Source organism: Brachionichthys hirsutus, chromosome 1 (genome assembly GCF_040956055.1).
Source record: "Brachionichthys hirsutus isolate HB-005 chromosome 1, CSIRO-AGI_Bhir_v1, whole genome shotgun sequence".
NCBI classification, from domain to species: Eukaryota; Metazoa; Chordata; class Actinopteri; order Lophiiformes; family Brachionichthyidae; genus Brachionichthys; species Brachionichthys hirsutus.
In genome coordinates this window covers 2,428,597-2,451,611 of record NC_090897.1, presented here as the reverse complement: position 1 = coordinate 2,451,611, position 23,015 = coordinate 2,428,597, and the positions used below count along the sequence as shown (strand labels likewise).

Below are 23,015 nucleotides of genomic sequence, written 5' to 3'. Positions count from 1 at the left end.
TCAAAAGTAACATTTTGATGTGTATTTTTAACTGTTTGTTGAATCCATGAATGAACTTTTAATGTTATTTATTTTTATTTTTTTTCCTGACCTCATTCTGGATCAGACCCAGAAGACATTTTTCACGATGGTTCATATCGGACGCCTTTACGACTGTGATGTTCGGTGAGTGAATTGAATGCAGATTTTACACGATGTGAACTCATCTTTATGTTTTTTTCCCCCCCATTAAGATCCATCCAGCAGTTTTTCCGTAATCCTGTTAACAGTCGGACAAACACCGCCAAAACCAGAACCTCCTTCTGTTTTCTCTTTTATAATCTATTTTCTGACTGTTCAGGTTTTATTGTTGGGAGTTTGTAGTTGTTATATTTCACATATAAGTGAATGCAGTGGAAAAAACAACAACAACAACTTTAAGACTCGTAAAGTAAAAGAAAGAATAAAAGGAAAGAAAACGTTCCTGGTTGTGCTGCTCCGCTGCCGCCGGGATTCGAACTCCGTCCGGTTCGAGGCCCGCCGCCGTTGACTCGCTCCTTCACCTGGCTTGCTCCGTCTGCGCAGGGCCGGGGCCCAGTGCCGCAGGTCGTCCGGTAGGGTGCCTCCCGAGCTGCACGTCAGGATCAGAGCGGGGGGGGGGGAGGAATGGCTGAAACCCGACGGTGAGCTCCTCCGGTGCGTTCAGCGGAACAGTCCCGAGAGCGGCGTGGCGCGAACCCCGCGCGCTCGATCGGTGCTTTATTATTATTTTTATTTTTATATAATGGGACAATAAAACCGCGAAGCAACACGGTCGGCTCCGGTTCTCGTCGCCGACCCTGCTACTTCACCCTCCCCGGACTCACGGAGCGTCGACTCCGCGCCTTCGGCCGCGACCTCCGCGTGTTCGCGCCCGGTGACCGTTAACGTGGACGTTTTCCGGTCGGGGGGGGGGGGCTCGTTTCGGTTGGGCTTCATCTCTTCATGCCTCCGCCGGCCGACGTCACGAGAAGTCCGGAACAGATTTAACCGCACAACAAAAGACCCCCCCCCATTACGCACGCACACCGACCCCCCCCGGTCCTGCTGCTTCTCACCGGGTTCACCCGAACCAGCGAGGCGAACATGCGTGCGGACTTTCTCTGGGTCTGTTTGTGGTGCTTCCTCCGGACCGGCCGCGGGCAGGCGGGGGCCGTTTGTTCGCCCCCATGCAGCTGCGATGAAGATGGGGGCGCAGACTGCTCCGGGAGGGGGCTGACCGCCGTCCCGGCCGGACTCAGCGCGTTCACCTACTACCTGTGAGTATTCCACGACGAATGCGTCTTATCTGATAGTCTTCGGGGGTGTCATTTTACATCAATAAATGACCCCCCCCCCCCTTGAAAATGGTTTGTTATTATCACATTGTTGTATAAAACTCCTCGTAGAGTAGAATTAACTTCAAACGAACTTTCCTTTGCATCCAAAAAGTTGCATCTTTACCTGAAACAACATGCGAAACGTTAAAAACACAAGTTATTTGTTTCACGCGATTATTATTGGTGTTGTTTTTTTTTAAACCAAATCAATAAGTTTATTGATAGGCCAGCGTCTCCTCTTGTGATCGATTAAACCTTTTCAAAAGTCCTGTCATGCAAAAAATATTACATTTCATTCCCTCAGTGGACCAAAAGTCCAGATTAGATTCTGCTCTCATGTCTGAAAGTGAATTGAATGTTTGTTTGCTTGTTTGTTTGGGGGGGGGGGGGGTTATTGATTTTATAAATAGACTGTTTAAAAGTTGAGGGTTTGGAATGTTTAATTTGACTTTTAATTCATCTTTTGAAAGGTCTTTTTGGACTGACTGGGGAGTCTTACCTGTTCAGCTCGCAAAGATTTCTCCACCTTGAGCATCTACCTACCCCCCCCCCCCCCCCCCTTATAGATTATATATGGTTTAATCCGTAGTTTGACTCCAAAGACACAACCTGCTACTGGATTAACAATGTAATCCAGAACCATGGGATGGGTTTTTTTCTTTATTGTTAGAAGACCAAACTCCTGCACAAATCAGACCAGATTTGAGCAGATTTGAGGCGTTGGACCGAAGCCGACCGGGCCTCCTTCCCAGCGGCCGCATGGGGAGGACAGAACAATTAGAAGTCCGGCTTGTGCAACACATTCTCGGACTTTTGCTGCTGCGGCAAAACCAGAAGTCCTACGAACCTGGAGCGAGGCGGGCTCCGGGTGGGTCGAGTCGTTGCGGCGCGGCGCGGCGAGGACCCAGTTGATGATTGAAACACCTTCCACGACCTCTGGGTTAATCATGAACTTAAAGCGCTAACGGCTTTTTAGAACGGCGCTGCAAAAGCAAATAGAAAGGCGTCTCTTAAAATGTCGTATTTGATGAAAGGAAAGCCATCTCTCGCTCGCGTTCGGACTCTAAGGCTCGTTATCTCGCTGCTGTTTTCCCAGAACCGGCGCTAATGCGGATCAGTTCGTTAGAGTTGGAGCCGCTAACTAGAAAAATTCATTCTGGACAGCCTGGAATCTTAATCGGTGATATCGCGGCCATTTGTGCCCCTCTGGCCGGCTGTTAGACGGGACACAATTTTAATTTCAAGATTTGTGCTACCTTCTTTTTGTCTAATGGCTCGGCGACGCGCTCCAAACAACTTAATGTTCACTTGGAAACCCTTCAAAGTATGTGAAAGGTTATTTGTCCCTCTCTCGATTGTTCTCTTGGTCCCTTTGAGCTCAAGTTGTCCTCTCCCACTCCCTCCATCTTTTGTGTGTGCAGCGCTGGGGCTCGGGATCATGATGGATTAGTGAGACACGTTGCAGCTGCGACGGCTCCTTCCTCCAGGCCTAATGCACCCGTAATGGCCTGCTGATGTGTAAAACGAAAAAAAAAGAATCTCACATACGAATGTTTAGCCATTAAAATACTTGAACTGGACTTGTGCAATGCGGTTCGGTAGCAGCTATGGTAGGTGCGTAGAAACGCACGCCTCGTAGCCGGTCTGGAGAACCTGCTTTTGGGGTTTAGTTCTCTTGTCCTGTATTGTCTGTTGATTTGTACCATCGCTTTCCCCCCCCCCTCCCAAATGGAGGACCACACATTTTGCAATAAATCATCTGACGATGTTGGACCGGTCTCTAACCTACAGCCCACAGGGGTTCGAGTTTTGGCACCTGCCATGGAAACAGCCGTCTGACAGAAAAGCAGATGATAGGAAAATGTAGGCCCCATCGAAAAACAGCCCGTTTTAAAGTTAGGAGGTTCTTCACGGGTTCTGTTGTCGCTGTGGCCTCTGTAAGAACTTTGCACATTCTAAGGCGACCAGAGGGGGGGGGGGTTGTTGGATCTCGCATGTTCAGGGAGAAGGAGCGGTGGCGTCGGGGGCTCTTGCTCTCTGGTTGAGACGCTTTCAGCCTCATCTCTCCATTCAGCCGTTTGCGTTGCACCGATTACCACGTTTTGTCACAATCAAAGTGCAGCATGCGTACATTCGCTGGAGGACTCGCCATTACTGCACTCTAGTATGCAGTTTAGTTCATAAAACACCTTTTATTTTACCTCCATTCTGACCAAAATCAGGCTCATGTCACCTCTTAGAATTCATCTGTGCAATTCTGAACAAACTTGACAGTCTGAGCATGAAATTGTATTTGTCGTGGTTGTATAGGAGTATTTTATGAGTACACAAGGATAGTACCGGGCCGGTACCTCGGCTGTTGGTGCATCCCAGTAGATGCGGTCCTCACTTAACAATGGATTGCATTCCGAAGACCCCGTTGATTGACAACTTGACCCCGCGATGCACCGCCAACGCTTCTGGTTTATGCCCCGCCTCTCGCCCATAGGAATGCTGGGATAGGCTCCAGCGACACCCGTGACCCGGAAGGCGGATCAAGCGTGAAAATGAATGGTAACTCCGAGGCGTCGTTGAATGAGTCCGTTGGTACTCGAGGGCCATCTGCAAACCGTTTCCACTCGCTAACAGGATGACTTGTCGATGGGACAGTCCCTCGTCTCACCCTCCAAGCCGAACCATTTCACGCCGGTTTGCATTTCAACCACACGGAGTTGTTATTTAGCCACAACAGGCCGTTCCAGCGATCGACCATCGACCATCTCCGACCCCGTCTCCCTGGAAACATGCATGTTTTGAGACGCACATTTTCTCAGAGGCCGGAAAGAAAGTCTGTTTTTTTTTAAAGTCTCTGTGTGTTCAAATCTCCGTGCACACATAGCTCTGAGCATAATCTCTGCAGCTTCCAGTTTATTTTCTCTCCGGCATTCCCACTTGTACTTTTTTACGTCTCTGCTTAGACAGCTCCTGGTTTTAAACACCTTTATATCAGCGGCTTCTTCGATAAGACCGGAAGGAGGAAGAGCATAAGACGAAGCAGCTGTTCGGTGCTGAGTCAGGTTAATCCACATGTGCATGGTAAAGTCCCCTGACAGTAGAGTACACCTATAAGGCCCCCCTCCCATGAAGTCCTACCCAAAACCAGGTCCGGTAGAGGTTCCTCCTTCAGGTATTTGACTTAAGGCCGACAAGTAGGAGCAGGTTTCAGGAACATATGAAGATGTCTGACTTTTCAAAGTGATGGACGCCTAATAGTTCTCTTCTCGCCCGTTCATCCGTGAGTGAATTCCCTGCTGAAACTCCCGTTTCTGAAAGTCCCATTTCTGGGGCGTGTTGGGTTTCCATTGTCTGTCTGCTCTATACGTCTGCATGCGATGGGAGGAGCCGGGATCAGCCGCGTACTTAGCAGGAGCCCTAAAGGTGTACGTCTCAGAACTGGTTTCTTCATTTTGCTTCCTTTGACATCATCGCAGGCAGATTTGAACCGAGGCCATTTTTCTAATGTTCACCCATGAGAGAGAGTTCATGGTCTATTCACATCAGGACAGGTTGAATGTTACAAGCAGTGGGGGGGTAACTGGAGTTCAGATGAATGGGGGGGGTGAGAATGTGGACTGTACTATAGGCGGTTATAAACTAAATTGGCGCTTGGACCGCTTCGGCTTTGCATTCCTGCCTGATAAGACGCTGGTTATAAATGCGGGACTTGCTTTTATTGCTGTGCTGATTATTTTCTAGCGTCTTCGTACTTTGTCTTTCAAGGCGGCGCGAGAGACATTTTGCTCGTGGTTCATAAATACATTCGGGGTTGAATTGGAAGAACTGCAAGGCGTCAGATCTGCAGCTCCGTCTGAGCACCGTCGGGCGTCGCCATTTATTCCTGTAGGCGCAGCCTACTTTACTCTTGTGTAATTGGCGGGCTGCGCTGCATCCGTATCAAATAGCAAGACCCGTACGGCCGATCTTATCCGACGTTTAACCGTCGTCGGTGTGCAAAGTTTATCAACCTGCAGGTAACTACGGGAGCATGTCCGCCGGTGTCTCATTGGCGGGTTTGCATTTTTATTTGGACTAGATGGACGCACTCCTGGGTCCCGATCCTCTCAACACGTCTGGCGTTGGTGAAATTGACCGAGCCATGTTTTAAACTGATAAATTGACGTAATAAAGGACGTATTAAAGCTCTTTATAGTGGCTTCGTGGGGTTTGCTTTGGAATGCAATTGCGCTGTTTGACCAATCAGAGCACTTTGACCTTAGACCCCCCCCCCCAAATACCACCTGTAATCTGAGTATTTATGAGATAAACATCATTAACATAAACCTGGGTTTGCTATTGCTGTTTGTTGTTGTCGCCTCCCGGATCATGTGGCGTAAAGCCGCCTTGCCATTGGCTGAGGCAGAAATCAGCGCTGCGATCAAACCAGCGGATCAGGGGGCCGTCTGGATTCCCGCTGCGAAACTTGTCGTTTGTGATGTAAACCAAACACAGCCGTGAATCGGCCATTTGTGTTATTTGTTGTGAGTTCATTTTAAGTGAAAATACATAACCAAATATCCGGTGCGTCGTCTCTGTCAGCTCTCGCCACCGGACCTAAAACGGTTTCCAGGAGAAGGATTTTAATGGTGAAAGCCGGGGAATTGGTTTATCGGCAAAGTTCACTGAACTATTATTGTACTCTGAATATTTTCCTGAGGTTGGTTGATCTGCACAAGGCTTCTCCTCATGGGTTTGATGAAGAGAGTCTTTAAATATCTGCCCGTTTAAGTAAATAAAGTACAAATATAAACTAGAAGTTTTGGTTTGTTCTAACTAGAAGACCTGAACGCATCTCTATCACACTCTTTTTGCACCGCACAGTCATCTTCTGTTCAGCGGTGGAACAAACCGACACCTTACTGCGCCCTTAATTGCTTTTAGAAGCTGCGCTCGGGCGGCATCAAAGCGCGCCGGGCTGACAATGAGACGCTGTCTGAATGGGGCTGTAGATGTTGTGGTCGTTTATGAGTCATAAATGTGTACTTGGTAAATACTATCAGCAGGGGCAATTCTAACGTGCAAACAAGCATCAGGCTGCAGATCGGCACTTCATTTCTGTTCATGTTCTTTACTACATGCACTCGTATAAAGCTCTTCTGTGTAATACTGGCTTGTTTTTTTTTTTTTATATTAAAATTATATGTCGTCATCCAAGAACACAAATAGTAAAAGTCAAAATGCTTTTTTTTTATTCCGAGATGATTTGCATCAATTTTAAATAACCTTTCATTTCAGCCTCACTGCCTTCAACTGCAATTCTTATTTATTAGCAATTAAAGATGATCAAGCTTCCTGATTGATCAAACAGACATCGCAGTATTTAGACTGATACTCGTTTCTGAAGGTATATTTTTAAAGTTAAACCTTCGCAGCGTATTTCAGAGCTCAATCCACCGAGTGATGATCTTTTAAATATTTCTGTGAGCATCTTCCTGGATGTTTCGTTGTTTCTGCCTCGGCCATGGAGGTTTTTTTCTTTTATCCGTCTGAAGCAACGAAACTGGGAAAAGTTTTAGACGGATCGTGATGAAATTTTCTGCAAATGTTGGGAATGTTACCAGGAACAGCTGATTACATTTTGGTGACAATCCAGAAGAGATCCTGCATGGATTCTGGATTGCTTTGAAGTTTTATTTAACGTTGCCGTAAAACGAGTTTCGAAATGTGTTCCTCAATATCTCAGTCGATTATTGACTGATGTTTATTGGTCATGTAGGGTTTTTACTGGCCTTCACCAAGACGCTGTGTAATCAGTAGTGGACAAATGGATTTGTTGTATCTTCAAAAGCTCTGGATCTGGATCCAGAAGAATCCGCCATTACTGAAAGTCTGCTTTTAGTGAATAGCTCCTAAACTAATAATGAAATCAGCGTGAACCCAGCTGTTGAAGGTTTGTTTTCGTGGTTAAGGAATCTAAAAATATAAATACGGACCTTTACGTTTGTTGTAAATCACAATATGGGGGGGGGGGTAGAGGTGCCTAGCGGAGGTCTGCGCTCTCCGTGTGCTTTTCTACTTTATCACATTTTAATTTTCTGCTGCTTCCGTCGGGCTCTCTGCTTCCTCGCTGCGAAGACGAAGCCAAACGGCACATGGGATAGATATTTACTGGTACCTGTTTGTGGAAGCGTTTAAGCTTGTCACCATTTATCACAGCTACATTTTTAGTGTACCCTTCAATCTGTCTGGGGGGGGGCGATGAGCCAGGAACGTTGATGAGCAAAGCAGCCAAACACAGAGGGGAGGGAGGAAGTCTGATAGAGGCGCGCAGGCCGTCCGTACTCCCAGCCCTGCATGTGGTTCAGACCAGTCATCGGTCCAAACGGTTTAGAATGTGGCCGTGTCCACCTGACCAGAACGCGAGATGCCCTCGGAGCAGGAGAGGAGGATGTGGAGGGGGTGGATGTTGATGGACGTGTTGTTGTAGCTGCACAGTCTAATGGTAATTGGATAACCAGGTAAAAGGAGACGGGACATGATGAGGGTTCTGTCAGGGCCCGCCTTTTAGGGCTTCTGTGCCTCTGTGTGTGTGTGTGTGTGTGTGTGTGTTGTGTATTTGGGACTGCAGAGGAAGGGCAATATGATCCTTGCAGGATTCGGGGGGCCCACGCACACACAAGGTCCTGCAGAGACCCGGCAGTGAAATCCAAGATGGCCTGTTGAGTAAAAGGAGGAGAAGGGGCGCAGGGGATCGGGTTCTGATTGTTTTTTTTTTCGACCTTAATATATACCGTCTTTTTATATACGGGTCGGGCGAGTTTCCTCGAAGCGGATTGGTTGGCTGGTAATCGAGATGAGCTTCTGCACGTCTCCCGAAGACGTACAATCGCCTCCTTTAACGGCGAAGCATTTTGCGTGTTAGTCACTGTCATTACCAAGATGTAAACACGTATACTCGTATACGCGTTTGGGTCGGGAAGCAAATCAAGTCCTGCGTGCATATTTTTTCATGTTGCTACACGCCCATCATTGCTTGAAGTAGCTCTGAAAAATGAAGATGCCCCCGGGGGGGATAAAGGGAAGGCGTCTTGTTCTAGTCGTACCAAACGTAGACATTAGGCCGCCGTCAACTACCGTGTTGCTTGTATTTTACACGTGAGTCACGCTTCTCACGCTATTATCTTGGCGCGTGTTTTATCGTTGGAAGAAAATCTGGTCACATGCGCTGATTTGACATTTAAGAATTAGTTGTTAGAAAGAAAAAAAACTCACGCAAACCAAACAAATATTTTTACGCCATTGTTTACTCAAAATCACAAAAAAACAAAGTATCAGGTCAAGGAAGCATCAATAAAATCCAGTATTGATACCTATTGAAAGTGAATGAAAGTGGCTTCACAGTTAAAGCGTTGGCGCCGCTCGCTATCGAGATCCTAAAGCTCAGAGTTAAACACTCAACGAATCCGTTCACGCGCTCTGACGGACTTTCTGTCTCTGCAGTGACCTGAGCATGAACAACATCACCGAGCTTCCAGCCTACGTGTTCAAGAACTTCCCGTATCTTGAAGAACTGTAAGTACACGCCCCCTTTTCTTTTGGGTTAATTGTGTATTTTCTCTGTGCCTTGTTGTCATGAGGGTCGGGGCTGTATGACACGCCCCCTGGGTATATGTCTTCGTACTACGCAGCTGGAGGTAAATTCGCCGTTACGGAGCGTTCTGGAAACTACGATCACGGCGATGTGAGACGGGCGTCCATTGAGGCTGCAGCCTCGTGACATCATGGGTAGATTTTTTGCTTCATGGGATCAGGGTGGCAGCAAAAACATTTCTGCTCTTGGGTCTTTGTTGAGTGGCCCCACATCTAATCTCAGTGGGCGCTTGTTATTTCTTCACTCTTTAAATAGTCCGCTGTCTGGCCCGGCGCTGCTGGGGAGTCCGAGATAAAATCTGTCTACCTGATATCAGGTAACATGCAGCCCTGAGAAAACAAAATGACCAGCGAGTGAACACGCTTCGGCGGTTCTGGCTCCACTCGGCCCTTTTGGAGGCGTGTTTTTTCTTTTTTTTTTTTTTCTTTCAGCTCTCGTGCATCTTTCATCCGACCGAGTCTTCACCTCCTCTTCTTTTCCACGCACCGCTCCAGTCTGCTTTTGTCAAAAGGCAATTTACTTTTCATCGCATTGTGTGCAGGAATGCAAGGCAGGACGGGGAAGGGGCAAAACAATGGTTACCATAGAAACAAGACAAAAAAACAACAACCCCAGTCCTTCTGCTGCTTCTTTCTAGCCTAAAACGACCACGCTGGATTGGGATTCCATTTTATTTTTTTGGGGGGACTCGAGGTATTTTGATTGATGGTTTTGTGAAGTGTGTTGGCTTAACCTTTTCCCCGGGAACAGATCCGCAGGGTTGTCTCGCTGAACTTCGGTGGATGACTTTTCCGCTGCAGGGCTGCAACACGCTCAGTGAACCGGTGCATGAGCCCCCGAGGGCAGAGACGGGGAGAGGAAGGGTTGACGGAGGAGGAGATCAAGGCGAGGAACGGAGCGGAGACATGGGGAAAATCCCCCCCCCCCCCCCCCCCCATCTGCCATAGTCACGCAATCTTCTCTTCCCTCTTTCTGTTTAGCCAAAGGCACCACGAAGCTCCTGTGATGTGATGACAGGTCTTCACTTTGCAGTTTGTTTATATTCTTGAAAATGAACAACAACTGACTGTTATCTACCGTAAATGAAGCTAACTCGCTGAGCGGACGTTCTAAACGTGCCTCGGCACCTGACGATCTTAATTTGTATTGAGTTACTATCTGCGGGGAAATCAACAAGAATGACTGTTATAGATTAAATTAGCCATTAGACCCGCTATTGTTTGGCTTTTAAATGTGGTTTCAAAGTCAGACAAATCGACAACCATTGTATTTAGCTGATGAGCTATCGCTGTGACAGCCGTAAATAAGACCTGTGATTGGGCAAAATGTCATTTTAATGTTGGTTCAGAGCCGTTCTTCTCCTGCTCTTTTCAGATGGCTATGAATGCAGGGCAGTAAATCTCACTCGCGTGCTCTCCTGTCGAGTTCTTGGAAGGTGGCACAGAAAGATTTTACTCAGTCTTAAAAAGGCTTGAAGCAACTACCTCTTCTTGGCTGCTAGACAGTTGACTGTCTTTTCCATGTCTGAAATAGATTGAGGCCATTGACGTTGAGTCTTCAACCAGGTCTCCATCCAAACGTAGTGGGATCCTCGAATGCTAGAGGATTAGGATTGGGTTTGAAATAGAGAGCTGGTTGAATATTTTTGTATTTGAGTGGCACCAGAGTTTTTCAGAAAAGATCGAGACTCGGTAACAATTAAACGAAGACCGGATAGACTCTAAAACAATGTAGAAAACATGAGGTATCAATGTATTTGTTTGTTTTTATTTCCATGTGCGAAGGTTGTAACCTTGTTATCACTCCGAATATCTCATGTCTTCATTCCCACAGACTTTTTTTATTCTAAGGGAAGCAGAGGTTTCTGAGCTTGTTTGAGTTCGCCATTTTCTTCTGATAATACACCAACCGAAAGCTGGGTTCTAAAACACACAAAAAAAAGCTCAGTTCCCAACAAACACTGATATACCCACACTCCTTTATTCCTAGTGTTGAACTCTTGGACTTGTGGAACGCCGTGGACTCGAGCTGTACCTTGGTTATACAGTTAAATTCATAAAGATATGTCTGGCTGCGGCCTGTGTGAGCTCAAGGAAATCAATGATCTGAACGTAAAGAATATTTGTTTGTGTCTGATTCCCAAGCTCTGGATCCCCTTCAAACATCGGTCCTCTAGACTCGAGATCTGTCGAAGCGGTACACAGACGTTTTTGTTCGTCTTTGTTTGCCCCCACATTAATGGCTTGGGTGTGCTTGGCAGCACGGACATAACTCTGCAATTTGAGAGAGTCTGTCACAAATCATTTTTTTGCTCCCAGTCTGTTCCTGTATTTTGCTTTCACGCTTGTCAGAGCATTACTTCACAAGTTCTTTGGCAAAGCGCTTCGAAGTCTTGACAGACTGGCCAGTGCGATCGCAATCCAGACATCCAGGAGAGACTATAGCAACACCTTTTTGCTGCTGTGCCGCTAGAGCCCTGCACAGGCCAAAACATTCCTGCCCTATCCGAGCCCTGACCCATGAAGAAGGTCTGACATTTTTGCAGCCTGACTCCTACGTTGAGCTCTTTCTTTCTCATTTGGGCTTTTGCAGGAATACACGCCCACAGCAGCGCACTTTAAACAAGCCTAGAGGTGCCTACGCTTCAAACATAACTTGCCACCAGCAAATCTTTCCCACAAATTTGAATACTGACTCAAGACAAACACAACACTGTAAAAATCAGAGATCAAGGAGACAAAACGGAAAAAAAAGTCCAGATTTACAGCCTATACCTTTCTTGCAATGGAACCAATGGAAATCAGAGGACACCTCTGCGTCCACCTGATGGCCTGACAGGCCAAGTCAGCCAGAGCACTTAAGCGTTTACTGCTTTGTATTTTCGAGGCACATTGTCAAAACCTCCTCCGACGTCAGCACATTAGTTGCTGTCGAAACGTTTCACTGCCTTCCTGCCGTTGCTTCGATGTAAAGCGGCCGTCGAAGGACAGACTGTCTACGGACGGACCTCACTAGGCATTCATAGAGGGAGCTTAAATAGGACGAATGCACACTTCCAGGTATGATTTCTGCTTTCGGCTACATATATTTCTTACAGCCTTGCATTTGAGATATGTTCCTCTACTTGCTAACAATTTATGGCAGCTATACATCCGACTGATGAAGGGCTTGCGCTCTCCGGGCGCAGTCGGCCTTGCCTCTCAGGCTCACACCCGGCGGCCCTTTTTTGCAGGGTATCGGGTCTGGCCTGATGAACGCCTCGGTGATAAATCTGTTGCCACATGGCACACTGTGTGTCCCAGCTAGCCTTCCCCATGCTTATTTACACCCCCCTCTTTCCTTTGCACTTCCTGTTCCTAACAGGAAAGGGAGGCGTCCTTTCTTTCAGGTTGGAATAATTCATTTGGGGACTGAAACAGCTGCATAGTGATAAATGTTAGTAGGCCGCGCAGTTTGCATCCTCCCAGAGGGATGGGTGGGGGGGGGGGGGGGGGGGGGGCTCCGCTGGAACGCTCTGAAAGGGATCTAAATTGGGGATATCCAGGAACTGGTCTAATCTCTCGTGGGTGAGAGAAGAAGTGTTGAGAGGCCCCAGCACAGGCACATCTTTGACCCCCCCCCCAGGCCCTGCGTTCAGGACTAGAGCCCGAACCTAATCTGCCGAGATGCCAGGTGCGAAGGCGTCATTACACTTGACTTGAAATAAAAATATACACAGGTACAGTGTGTTCTGTTTGTGCATGAACCTCGCCTGTTACTCTTATGCGCTCGATGACGTGTAACTTTGGGCTCTTTCGCCACAGACGACTTGCCGGGAATGACCTGTCATTCGTCCACCACGAAGCCCTGTCTGGACTCCATCAGCTCAAAGTCCTGTAAGCACGCACCCTCGATGTCGCCGCCGCCGTCCACACACACACACCAACACGCACCGCTGTGGCCTTGCCGGTGTGAAGTTTTCCACATACTGGGGGCGGAGAGTAAACATTGCAGTTTGGAGTGACATTGCGGCACTGTCGCCGTAAACAGACCCGCAGAAATGTCGAGGGAAATGGACTTTTCCAATCCCGGCTCCAACTCTCTCTGCCGTGAGCGACGGATGAACTCAAACCGATCATTCAATGCATGTTCTGTGTAAAAGAGTCCTACAAAATTTATATTGGGCAGCACACCCTAGTGTGATTACACACACACACACACACGCACACACACACACACACACACACACACAAGGAGCGCTGCACTGTTGATTCTGCTCTGGGCCAAAAGTTCAAAGTGTGGTTGATCTGCCGGTGAGTTCTTGGTTACAGCACTGAAAACACAAACATTACGACGGTGATATAAAGTCAGTTACTCACATCGTGAGCTGTAGCTACACAGGTAACAACAAATTAAATGATTTTAACTGCATGCAGCTCGAATAAAGCCCAGCTCACATCAGCGTCGGGGCAGTTGTTCCTTTAAATGCACCGTTTTATATGCGCTTCATGAACGAGGCACATCTGTTTCCAGAAAGAATCAGGAAGCCTTCTGAAACCCACGACCAGCGTGGCTCCACATTTACAACCAAACGCAGACCAGCCCTTCGGAAGCCCCAGCCACGGCCTGATCGCGTCTGTGCGTCGTTTTAAATGCGTCGTGTTGTGTTGTGAGGTGTAATCGTGCCTTTTGCCGTTTTACCGTAAGGATGCTCCAGAATAACCAGCTGAAGACGGTTCCCGGCGCCGCCCTGAAGAGCCTCCAGTCTCTGCAGTCTCTGTAAGTCATCTGACAACGTCTCCACCTCTTTTATTCTCTCTATCTTATCTCTGGCTGTATCTGTCTCTCTTTGCATTTTTCTGTCTTCGTCTCTATCTCTCTGATACTTTATCTCAATCTCTGCGAGGTAAAGACTGATTGGCGGGCGGAAGCCATTACCGTACGACTCAAAGATGTCTTCCTGATTCCGCTTGCGTCTTCTGATTTGTCGTTGGTTGAAGGTTTCCCTCCTTTTCACGCGCTTTTTTGTCGCACACGGAGCCCGAGGCGAATGTAGGCCAGTCGTCTTCGGCAGATGCGTAGCCGAGCTTTTGAGATCGGACCGGCTGCTTTTTTCGGGAGCTTTGTGTGTTTACATGTGTTTACTTGTAACCGTCTTGGGCGCTCGCACAACTTCCTGCTCTTGCATTGTTTTTCTCCAAATGCCGAGCGTCGGTTTCACTGAGGCCGTGAAGCGTGCACGGCTCTATTTGCGCCGCCTCCTTCCACCACCGTGTGTTTTGACGGGGGGACGGGGGGGGGGGACTAATGGAGGAACGGATCCAGCTGGAGAGACGTGGTGAAAATCCAGCTTTCAGCTATTATCACCCCTCCGTATCCCTCCCCTTGTCCCTTCCTTCCCCTCTTCTCCCCCTGCCTTTCTCCTTTCCGTTTAACAGATGTCTTTTTCAGTTTTAAGTTCTGCAGCTGAAGTAATATGCTTTGGCAGCGTGAGGACTTAGTTTTGTATAAAGCCTTAGAAAAGCAAAATGTCAATCAAGACTTATTTTTCTTCCAGCCCAGACACTTGAGGAATTTTGAGGGAGGGTGAGACGCTCGGTTAGGGAGGATCTCGGGAGGAAACAGTGAGGTGATAGTGAAGGGAGCAGTTGTGTATTCATATTACTGCTTCAATAAAGAACATTTCCCTCTTTCTTTTTTAGCGTCTATAGACAAGCTAGCTCCTGATCATAAGTTCATCAGGTTGTAGCATCAAAGAGGAAAGCGCCCGCAGCATGAAACTTAAGCATCGCCCTGTAATGCTATATTATTTACATCACCGGTGTGAAAATACTGAGTTAATAAAGGCCGATCACGAAAAGACGGGTGATTTATGCAGCCGGGTCGTCTCATCATGCTGTTACTATGGTAACTCTCACTGACCGGAATCATCTAAATAAATGTAAACATCAAAAAGTAGCAGCCGGGGGAACAGCAGAGTCCCGTGGTGTGTTTGGGAGGACTGGACGTGAAGGCGATAAACGGCGAAAAGCAGCTGCTTGAAAGTAGAAAAGGGAATAAAGCACTGAGGTAAAAGGACGAGGACACTTTAAATCTTAACGATCCGCCGCCAAGGATGCGGGAGGTTGGGACCAGATTCAGATCAGTTCAAACGGCGAGACGACAGAGAACGGTTCTCTTTTCCCAAATCTACTGTCCGACAAATTATAGTTTTTTTGCCAGAAACAGGCGCCTTATCATGTGAACTAACCTCTTTGAGTCCCACGACATAAACACATTGTCGTATTCCCCTTGATGTTTGAAATATTTGGGATCTCTGAGGCGCAGGTGATGCCTGGTACCGTCTTTATTACCGTACCGTAAAACCCCAAGCTCCCGGGGTTTTTCATCCGCCGCTGTCTCCAAGCATGCGGACGGGAATTATGCGACAGCTGGAACAGAAGTCTTTCGACTGCGTTGTGTGAAAGAATCTCCTTGAATGCTTTTAACTACAACAACCAGTCAATAATTCAACTTTTGATCCAGGTAACGATCTTGATTTACAGCGGCGTGAATGACGGTCTCTCTCTGTTCCGCAGTCGCCTGGATGCCAACCACATCACGGCGGTTCCAGACGACAGCTTCGAAGGCCTCCAGCAGCTGCGCCACCTCTGGTTGGACGACAACAACCTGACCGAAGTCCCCGTCAGTTCTCTGAGGCATCAGTCCAATCTTCAGGCCTTGACGTTGGCCCTCAACCGCATCCTGCACATACCAGACGAAGCCTTTGCTAATCTCACCAGCCTTGTTGTGCTGTGAGTTCCACTGAGAAGCTGTTCAAATTGTCCGTTTGCTAATTTAAGCCGTAAACCATGAATAAAATACATAAAGGAGACGTATTTTAAAATCTGCTTTCAGTGATCGACCTCTTGATTGGTCTTCAAATGAACTTTTCCAGGACAGTTGGGGAAACGTTTGATTCTGATTCCCAGGCCGTTTTATTTAATAGCTCAGCAGGAACAACCTGCTGGTGCACTTTTTTTTTTAAAGCTTCAATTAACCGAACCCACTGGGAACGTTTTGTTCGTGTTTTTCCCTCAATGACCCGAGGGAGAAGCTGGGTGTCGAATACACGAGGACATTTGCCTAGTTAGATTCCAACTATGCAAAACTTTTGTTGGTGTGTGACGCGTTTCTTGTTTTTGAACCGTTTGGATGAATCTGCTCTCAGATAGAGAAGCCTGTAACTCGCATATTGTAAAATACACAGTCTCTTTTGTAATGCTACTGTACGGAAGAAATACTTCTGAATCTACATTCGTAAATTATTTCTAGGACATTTAAGCTGCAAAGGAAGACTGCAATAAATTCTGTGATCGATATTACTTTATTCCTTTTGTGTGGAAAAACTGCTTTTGCTTCTTCAGGCATCTTCACAACAACAGAATCCGGGAGATTGGAGACGACTGTTTCGCAGGACTCGTCAACCTGGAAACACTGTAAGTACATGGGAGTACAGTGGCGTGTGTGTGTGTGTGTGCTAATAGCTCCCCCTGCCCCGCCCACTGCTACTCCAGTCCTCCAGACATCATTGTGTCCACTTCCTCCTCTAATTGCCCTAGGATAAATAAAGCAAAGTACATCATGCTTATCAAATCTTTCCTCCCACTGTTCACTTCCTGTTGCCACACAGCAATGACAAATATTTTAGTGACAGCCTTAACTAATAACAAGCAACTACTGTTTGCTATAGAGATTTCTCCAGGAGACAAAAGGTGTGCGTTATTACCTAAAATATATGTTCAAAGACGGTTGAGATTAGTTGGTATATGAGGCGTCGCAGCCCGGCTCTCACAGCCATGACAAAAAAGCAAAAAGATACGCCACGTAAAGAAAACACTGGCTATAGCAGTTTATCCAGCCCCTCCAGGTGTTGTCTGGGTCACTGCTGCAGGAACGACGCCCCGCCCACCGGCCGTCACAGAGGCTACGATAAAAAGCTGTTAAAAAACAAAACCAGTGCAATTATCAAGTTATTTACTGGCTTCAAATGAGGTTCGACAAATTTGTTTTAAGTGTCTTTCACTATTTATTAGGCAACCATTGTTCCCGTATGCAAATCTGCAACAGACGGGGATATATTTGATGCATAATAGTGGTACCAGGACAGATCCCTGGGGTACACCCTTTCACACAGTAACACACAGAGAAATTGTTTTAGTGTGACTGCAGTCACGGGAGGATGCAAAAGTCAAAATATTTCAAGCATTTCATTTTTGTGAACATTTTAAATAGGATTTTGTTATTTGGAGCATTTTTTTGACATTACATTATTCAGTCAAACATTTTCAGTCACTCTTCACTCGATTTGATAATTTTATAATGTGGTTTGATTGTTTTGAGAGAACATGAAATGTTTCTGAGAAATATAGTAATCCTATTTACAATGTGCCAAAACGTTTCTTCACAGACCATTAGCCGGTTTGGCCCAGTCAAGTGTGAGAGTGTGCTGCTCTTCTTCATCTCACTGTAAACTGATTATCTGTCGTTGCTGGACTTTTAGGCGAACGGAACATTTTATAAATCATTATTTAAATAGCACAGATTGCCACCCAAAAATCAGCCGTAGCTCCGGCTCTGGTTTAGTTGTGTGTCAAAGGTTTGTTTTTTGATTCTGTGTTTCTCATTATAATTTAATTGACAATCGCATCAGTAAATGATCATAATATTTATACTGTACATTTATAGAAGTAGTTTATTGTTTGCTGATGAGGATTTTTTTATTATGAGCCGGATGAGACTGCTTATAATCTGAGCTATTGCTGGCGGCATCCACAGACGGAACCTTTTATTTGCCATTTAGTTTGTTTGAATTTGACATTAATTAGAGGGTTCGGGGGGATTGGTTTGTTGTCTAAATGTAAGAAACGCAGCTCTGACTTCCTGTCTCACCCTAGAGATCTCAACTTTAACAACCTGGCAGTTTTTCCCAAGGCAATAGAGGCCTTGCCCAAACTGAAGGAACTGTGAGTACATCATCAGGGAGAAACATTTTGTACCGACACGAGTCGGGAACTGATAAAGATCTGATCAAGTAGCTGTGAATGAAATCACCAAGTCGAACATGCATGTAGAGCAAATCAGTTTTAACCTGCCCTCATCTTTCTTGTATCAAACCAAAAAAAAAAGAAAAATCCTAATTAGTTAAAAATTTGCATCATGTGACTTTTGTGCTTTTATTTTGAAGGCTGAAAACCATATTAATTTCACATGCCCTTTTTTGGTGATCTATTAAATCAAAAGACAGATCTTTATTATTATATCAGGCCCTGTTTGTTTTTTTTATATAATTTTTCATAGTTTTCACTTCTGGTTTTTTTATTTTTTTTATTTTTATAGAGAAAATATTTTTTTTATATCCTGACTTCCGGTCAAGGTGTCTTTAAACTGCCTTCTTGACATTCTTCCTGCAGGGGGTTTCACAGCAACGATATTTCTTCCATCCCTGAGGGGGCCTTCCGTAACAACCCCCTGCTGCGAACCATGTAAGGTCAAACCCCGCCCTCTGATTCGCCGACACTCGCCAGACGCAGACGCAGCACATAAATAACTCAAACATGCCCCGAGGATCATCTCACATGCGGCGCGAGGCTTCAGTAGACGAACGTCCAGAAGATGGTGCCATTCTTGCCATCTAAAGGATTTTCGCTTTTAACCCCCTCCCCACTCCTGTCTCCCTCTGCACCCCCCCCCAGACATCTTTATGACAACCCGATGTCCTTCGTTGGTGCCTCGGCTTTCCAGAACCTGTCCGATCTACACTCCCTGTAAGCGTTGGCGCGAGCGATTCTTTCGTCCTCAATCCACTTTTTTCTGATTTTGAATATTTGCCCGCTCTGTGTTTTAGGATGCTGCGAGGGGCCAGCATGATGCGGGACTTCCCCGTCCTAACGTGGACAAACAACCTCGAGAGCTTGTGGGTGAACTTGGACGTAGCATCTTATTTCTTTTTGTTCGTGTCCCGGCTGTGATCGACTGGGCTTTTCATTTCCAGGACTCTGTCGGGAACCAAAATATCGTCTATCCCCGCTAATCTCTGCGAGGATCTGAAGCTGCTTCGGACGCTGTAAGGAACCCTCGCTATTCCTGCTTCCTGTAATAGCACTTGGCGCCCCTCTAAAATGACTCTAGAGGAATCTGGAAACATTGGGAGCTCGACAGGACAGGAACATTCCGAGCCCAGTGTGATGTGTCATGTGTTTCGCCTCCATCAGAGACCTGTCCTACAACGAGATCGCCGGCCTGCCAGCCCTGCAGGGCTGCGTCCGGCTGCAGGAGATGTGAGTGTCCAACACGTGGAAGGCGTGAAGCTGCTTCAGGCCGTCATTAATCATTCTCGTTCTCAATCTGCAGAAGCTTTCAGCACAATCGGATCCAACAAATCGACAGGGATACCTTCCAAGGCCTCGCCGCCCTCCGTTTACTGTGAGTCCCTCACGTCCGGCGCGCGCACGGCGACAACACACGAGCTGAGCGACGCACCTTCAACGGTCATTGCGTTGTGCTTTTCCACAGAGACCTGAGTAGAAATGAAATCCAAATCGTCCACAGAGACGCCTTCCTCTCCCTCTCGTCTCTCACCAACCTGTAAGTATCGGATTGGGTGTCGTTTATTGATCGTAACGCCGACCTGCAGACGTTAAATTGCTTTTTGCGTCGCGCTCCTTCGCAGAGATCTGAGTGCGAACTCTCTGACTGCTCTTCCAACCAGCGGACTGAGCGCGCTCAGTCAGTTGAAGCTCTCGGGGAACCCGCAAATGAAGAATGTGCTGACGGCGGCAAACCTGCCTAAACTCAGGTGAGAGAGAGCGTCTGCGGTCGGCTGTCGGCGTGTTACACGGGGCGTCGCGCCGGCTGGTCCGGTGGTTGCGTAATCCCAGCGTCCCAGATTCTTACTTCCCTTCATTTACAAGACCGGAATCAATCTGGGAATTTTGCGGTAAAGGAATTGTGTTTTCGAACAACTTTCTTTCCAGAAAGATGGATTATATCCTTGATAAAGTTTTCATTTCAGAATTATTCAACCATTTTTTCCCCCTGCTTTTCTCAGCATGGTGTTGAGACACTGGTCTGGGATCAGCAGGTTGTTGAACCTTTTGAGGGCTTTCTGTGTGTCTCCAGGTCCATCTCTGTCCCTTACGCCTACCAGTGCTGCGCTTTCGTCGGATGCGACTCGATCAGGACTTCGTCGGAGGACAACGACGTCAAGAAAGCGAACGGTAGGAGCCTCAGAGCGAAGGGCGCGCTGTCCCGGCTGTTTAACTTACAGCCCATTTCCTTCCAGGTCGGGAGGACGCAGAAAGAATCTCCACGATTATGCATTGCTCTCCTTCACCAGGTCCGTACCAGAAACATTCCATCATCACCATTTGTTTTTTTGCAGTCCAGAACGTGAATCTTTTTTCTTAATCTGCTTTGGGTCTCCAGGCGCCTTCAAGCCTTGCGAGCATCTTCTGGGTAACTGGATGATCCGACTGACCGTTTGGTTCATCTGCCTGGTGGCGCTGGTTTTTAACGGCTTGGTTCTGGTGGCGACCTTCTGCCCCGTGCACCGAGCGGCCGGCCCCGCTCTCTCTCCGGCCAGGCTGCTGATGGGGCTGCTGGCCCTCGCCAACCTGCTCACGGGCCTGTACGTCGGCGTGCTGACCGTGCTCGACATCGCCACCTGGGGCTCGTTTGCCGAGTTCGGCGTGTGGTGGGAGATGGGTCCCGGCTGTCAGATCACCGGCGCTCTGGCCGTCTTCTCGTCGGAGTGGGCGGTCTTGTTGCTGTCGTTGGCGGCCGTGGAGCGCAGCGTGGCCGTGCGGACGGTCCTCGGAAAGGTGCTGACGCCGCCGAGGAGGAACGGCGCCGGCTATCGCAGGTGCTGGAGGGGAGAGCGATGCTTCAGCCTGACCGCGGGGCTGCTTGGACTGCTGGCTGTCGCGGGGGCCTGCCTGCCTCTCCTCGCCTCCGGCGAGCCGTCGACCTCGCCGCTGTGCCTGCCCTTCGCCGGCGGCGAGAGTCCAGCCCTGAGCGTCACGGTCGTCCTGGTGCTGATCAACGCGCTGGTCTACCTGTTCACTGCGGCCGTGTACACCCAGCTGTACTGTCACCTGGGCCGGGTGGAGCTGGTGGATCCGGAGCAGACGGGCGCCCTGCGCCACGTCGCGTGGCTCATCTTCACCAACTGCATCTTCTTCTGCCCCGTGGCGGCTTTCTCCTTCGCTCCCCTGCTGACGGGCGCCACCGCCGGCGGCCCCGAGATCGCCAAGTCGGTCACCCTCATTTTCTTCCCCCTGCCGGCGTGCCTGAACCCGGTGCTCTACGTGTTCTTCAGCCCGGCTTTCAGGGAGGACTGGCTGAAACTGCGTGGCCGCTGGGGTTTGAGCCGGGAGGCGAAGGCTGGCACCGACTGCCGCGGCGGCGGCGGCGGCAGGTCGGAGCTCACGGATGGAGGCTCCTCCGCCCAGCTGGGCTTTGAGTGCGGCGTTTACTCCCAGCTCTGCGGAGAGGCGGCTGTATGCGAACAGTGCGAGGCGGTGCTGCGCGCGAGGACCTGTTCTTCCCCTTCGTCCGCCACAGTCTGCAGACACTTGGTCAAGTCCCACAGCTGCCCCACGCTTCTTTCGGGGGCCGCGGCGTGCCAGCGCACCGAGGGCTTCTGGGCAGACGGCAGCACGCCGTCTGCTCAGTCGGAGTACGCCGACGAGGGGGACTCGTTCGTGTCGGACAGCTCGGACCAGGTCCAGGCCTGCGGCAGGGCCTGCTTCTGTCAGAGCCGGGGCCTCCCCCTGGTGCACTACTCGTACAACATGCCTCGGGTCAAGGACTGACGCCGCTTCAGACTCGCACGAATGTTCGACGCAACGAGACATATATCGTTTTTATTCCAAACGTGTGCCAACGACCGTGCTCGATGGACTTTAGTCTGTTTTTAGTGACAGCAATGCGACCGTCATTTAAAGGGAACTATTTTTCCAAACCGAGTCGCGCCGCGTCACAGACGGCACATCGCGCCACCAGTGCCTGCTTCCTGTTTTCATTCGAAGTCTCGATGTGCAGATTTTGTGATTCCCGTTTCGCCTGTACTTAAAAGCTTTCTTCTTTTTAATTTTACATGTTTTCCTCGTTTTCTCCAGAGCAACTGTTGATTTTAGTTTACCTAACGGTAGCAAATGTAATGATCACCCTAGTCTTCACTGTGTGAATGTAACGTCGCCCACCGGAGGGGTGTTCTGTTCGGTGTGAGCGGCGGCGGCGGCAAAAAGAACAAGCTAAGCTACAATAAACAGCTCTTTTGATTTCGGACTAAAACTGTGATAAACGTAGCATATGTCACTGTTTTAGCGACTGTTAGCTCGGTGGCGGTGAAAGATATTATTTATTTTCAAAGGAGAAGAAGATTGTTCGCGGAGTCGTTACGAAATACCCCGTTCCCCAAAAAAGTATGCAAAGCTAATTAGCCTTTTTTTTATTTACTCCCAGAACAACTCTTAAATTCCCTGGTTTGATTTCTCCTTCGGGAAGAGTCCGACAAACTTTTTTATCTCCTTTCCAGACTTCAGCTAAAGCGGCTGCTAGCTGTGACTAGCTCTAATTTGCATACAGATACGAGAATGGAATCTGTTTTCTCACCCAACTTTGGGTATTTATTCTACCCCATAAATTATAGATAAGTGGCTATAATTACTGTACCGATAACATAATTGTATTTTTGCTGGCAAGCTAACATCAGCTACAGAAGTTGCGACATGAGTGACAGCCGACGTGTTTACTGTTGAATTTGAGTTTACCGTTTGACTTTTTTTTTTGTCTACTCAACAAAATGGTCCCTCTTCCCTTCCACTTCCTGCCGTGTTGGGAAAGTAGCGCCGGCCGGCCTGGCAGCCGTCTGAGTCAGCAAGTAATCACTCTAACTGAAAAGTAGGCGAGCACAGATGGTTTAAGACGAGTATCTGCAGTGCGGTTTTGCATTAAAACGTTTTTTTTTTTACCCCATTTTATTCTTTGCTTGCACACGGACGGTCTTGTATACCTGTCGAGGTATTCGG

The 23,015-nt window shown here is 48.0% G+C and overlaps 1 protein-coding gene across 1 annotated transcript; it reads left to right on the top strand.

The window, feature by feature from the left end:
* Nucleotides 1-1,104: 1,104 nt before the first annotated feature.
* Nucleotides 1,105-21,797, top strand: lgr4 (leucine-rich repeat containing G protein-coupled receptor 4). The gene is made up of 18 exons (XM_068738452.1): nucleotides 1,105-1,277; nucleotides 8,814-8,885; nucleotides 12,768-12,839; nucleotides 13,651-13,722; nucleotides 15,522-15,737; nucleotides 16,350-16,421; nucleotides 17,880-17,948; nucleotides 18,396-18,467; nucleotides 18,678-18,749; nucleotides 18,830-18,898; nucleotides 18,977-19,048; nucleotides 19,197-19,262; nucleotides 19,336-19,407; nucleotides 19,498-19,569; nucleotides 19,655-19,780; nucleotides 20,104-20,201; nucleotides 20,267-20,320; nucleotides 20,410-21,797. Exons 1-18 carry the CDS (start codon nucleotides 1,105-1,107, stop codon nucleotides 21,795-21,797), a joined length of 2,907 nt encoding a protein of 968 aa, XP_068594553.1.
* Nucleotides 21,798-23,015: the final 1,218 nt, after the last annotated feature.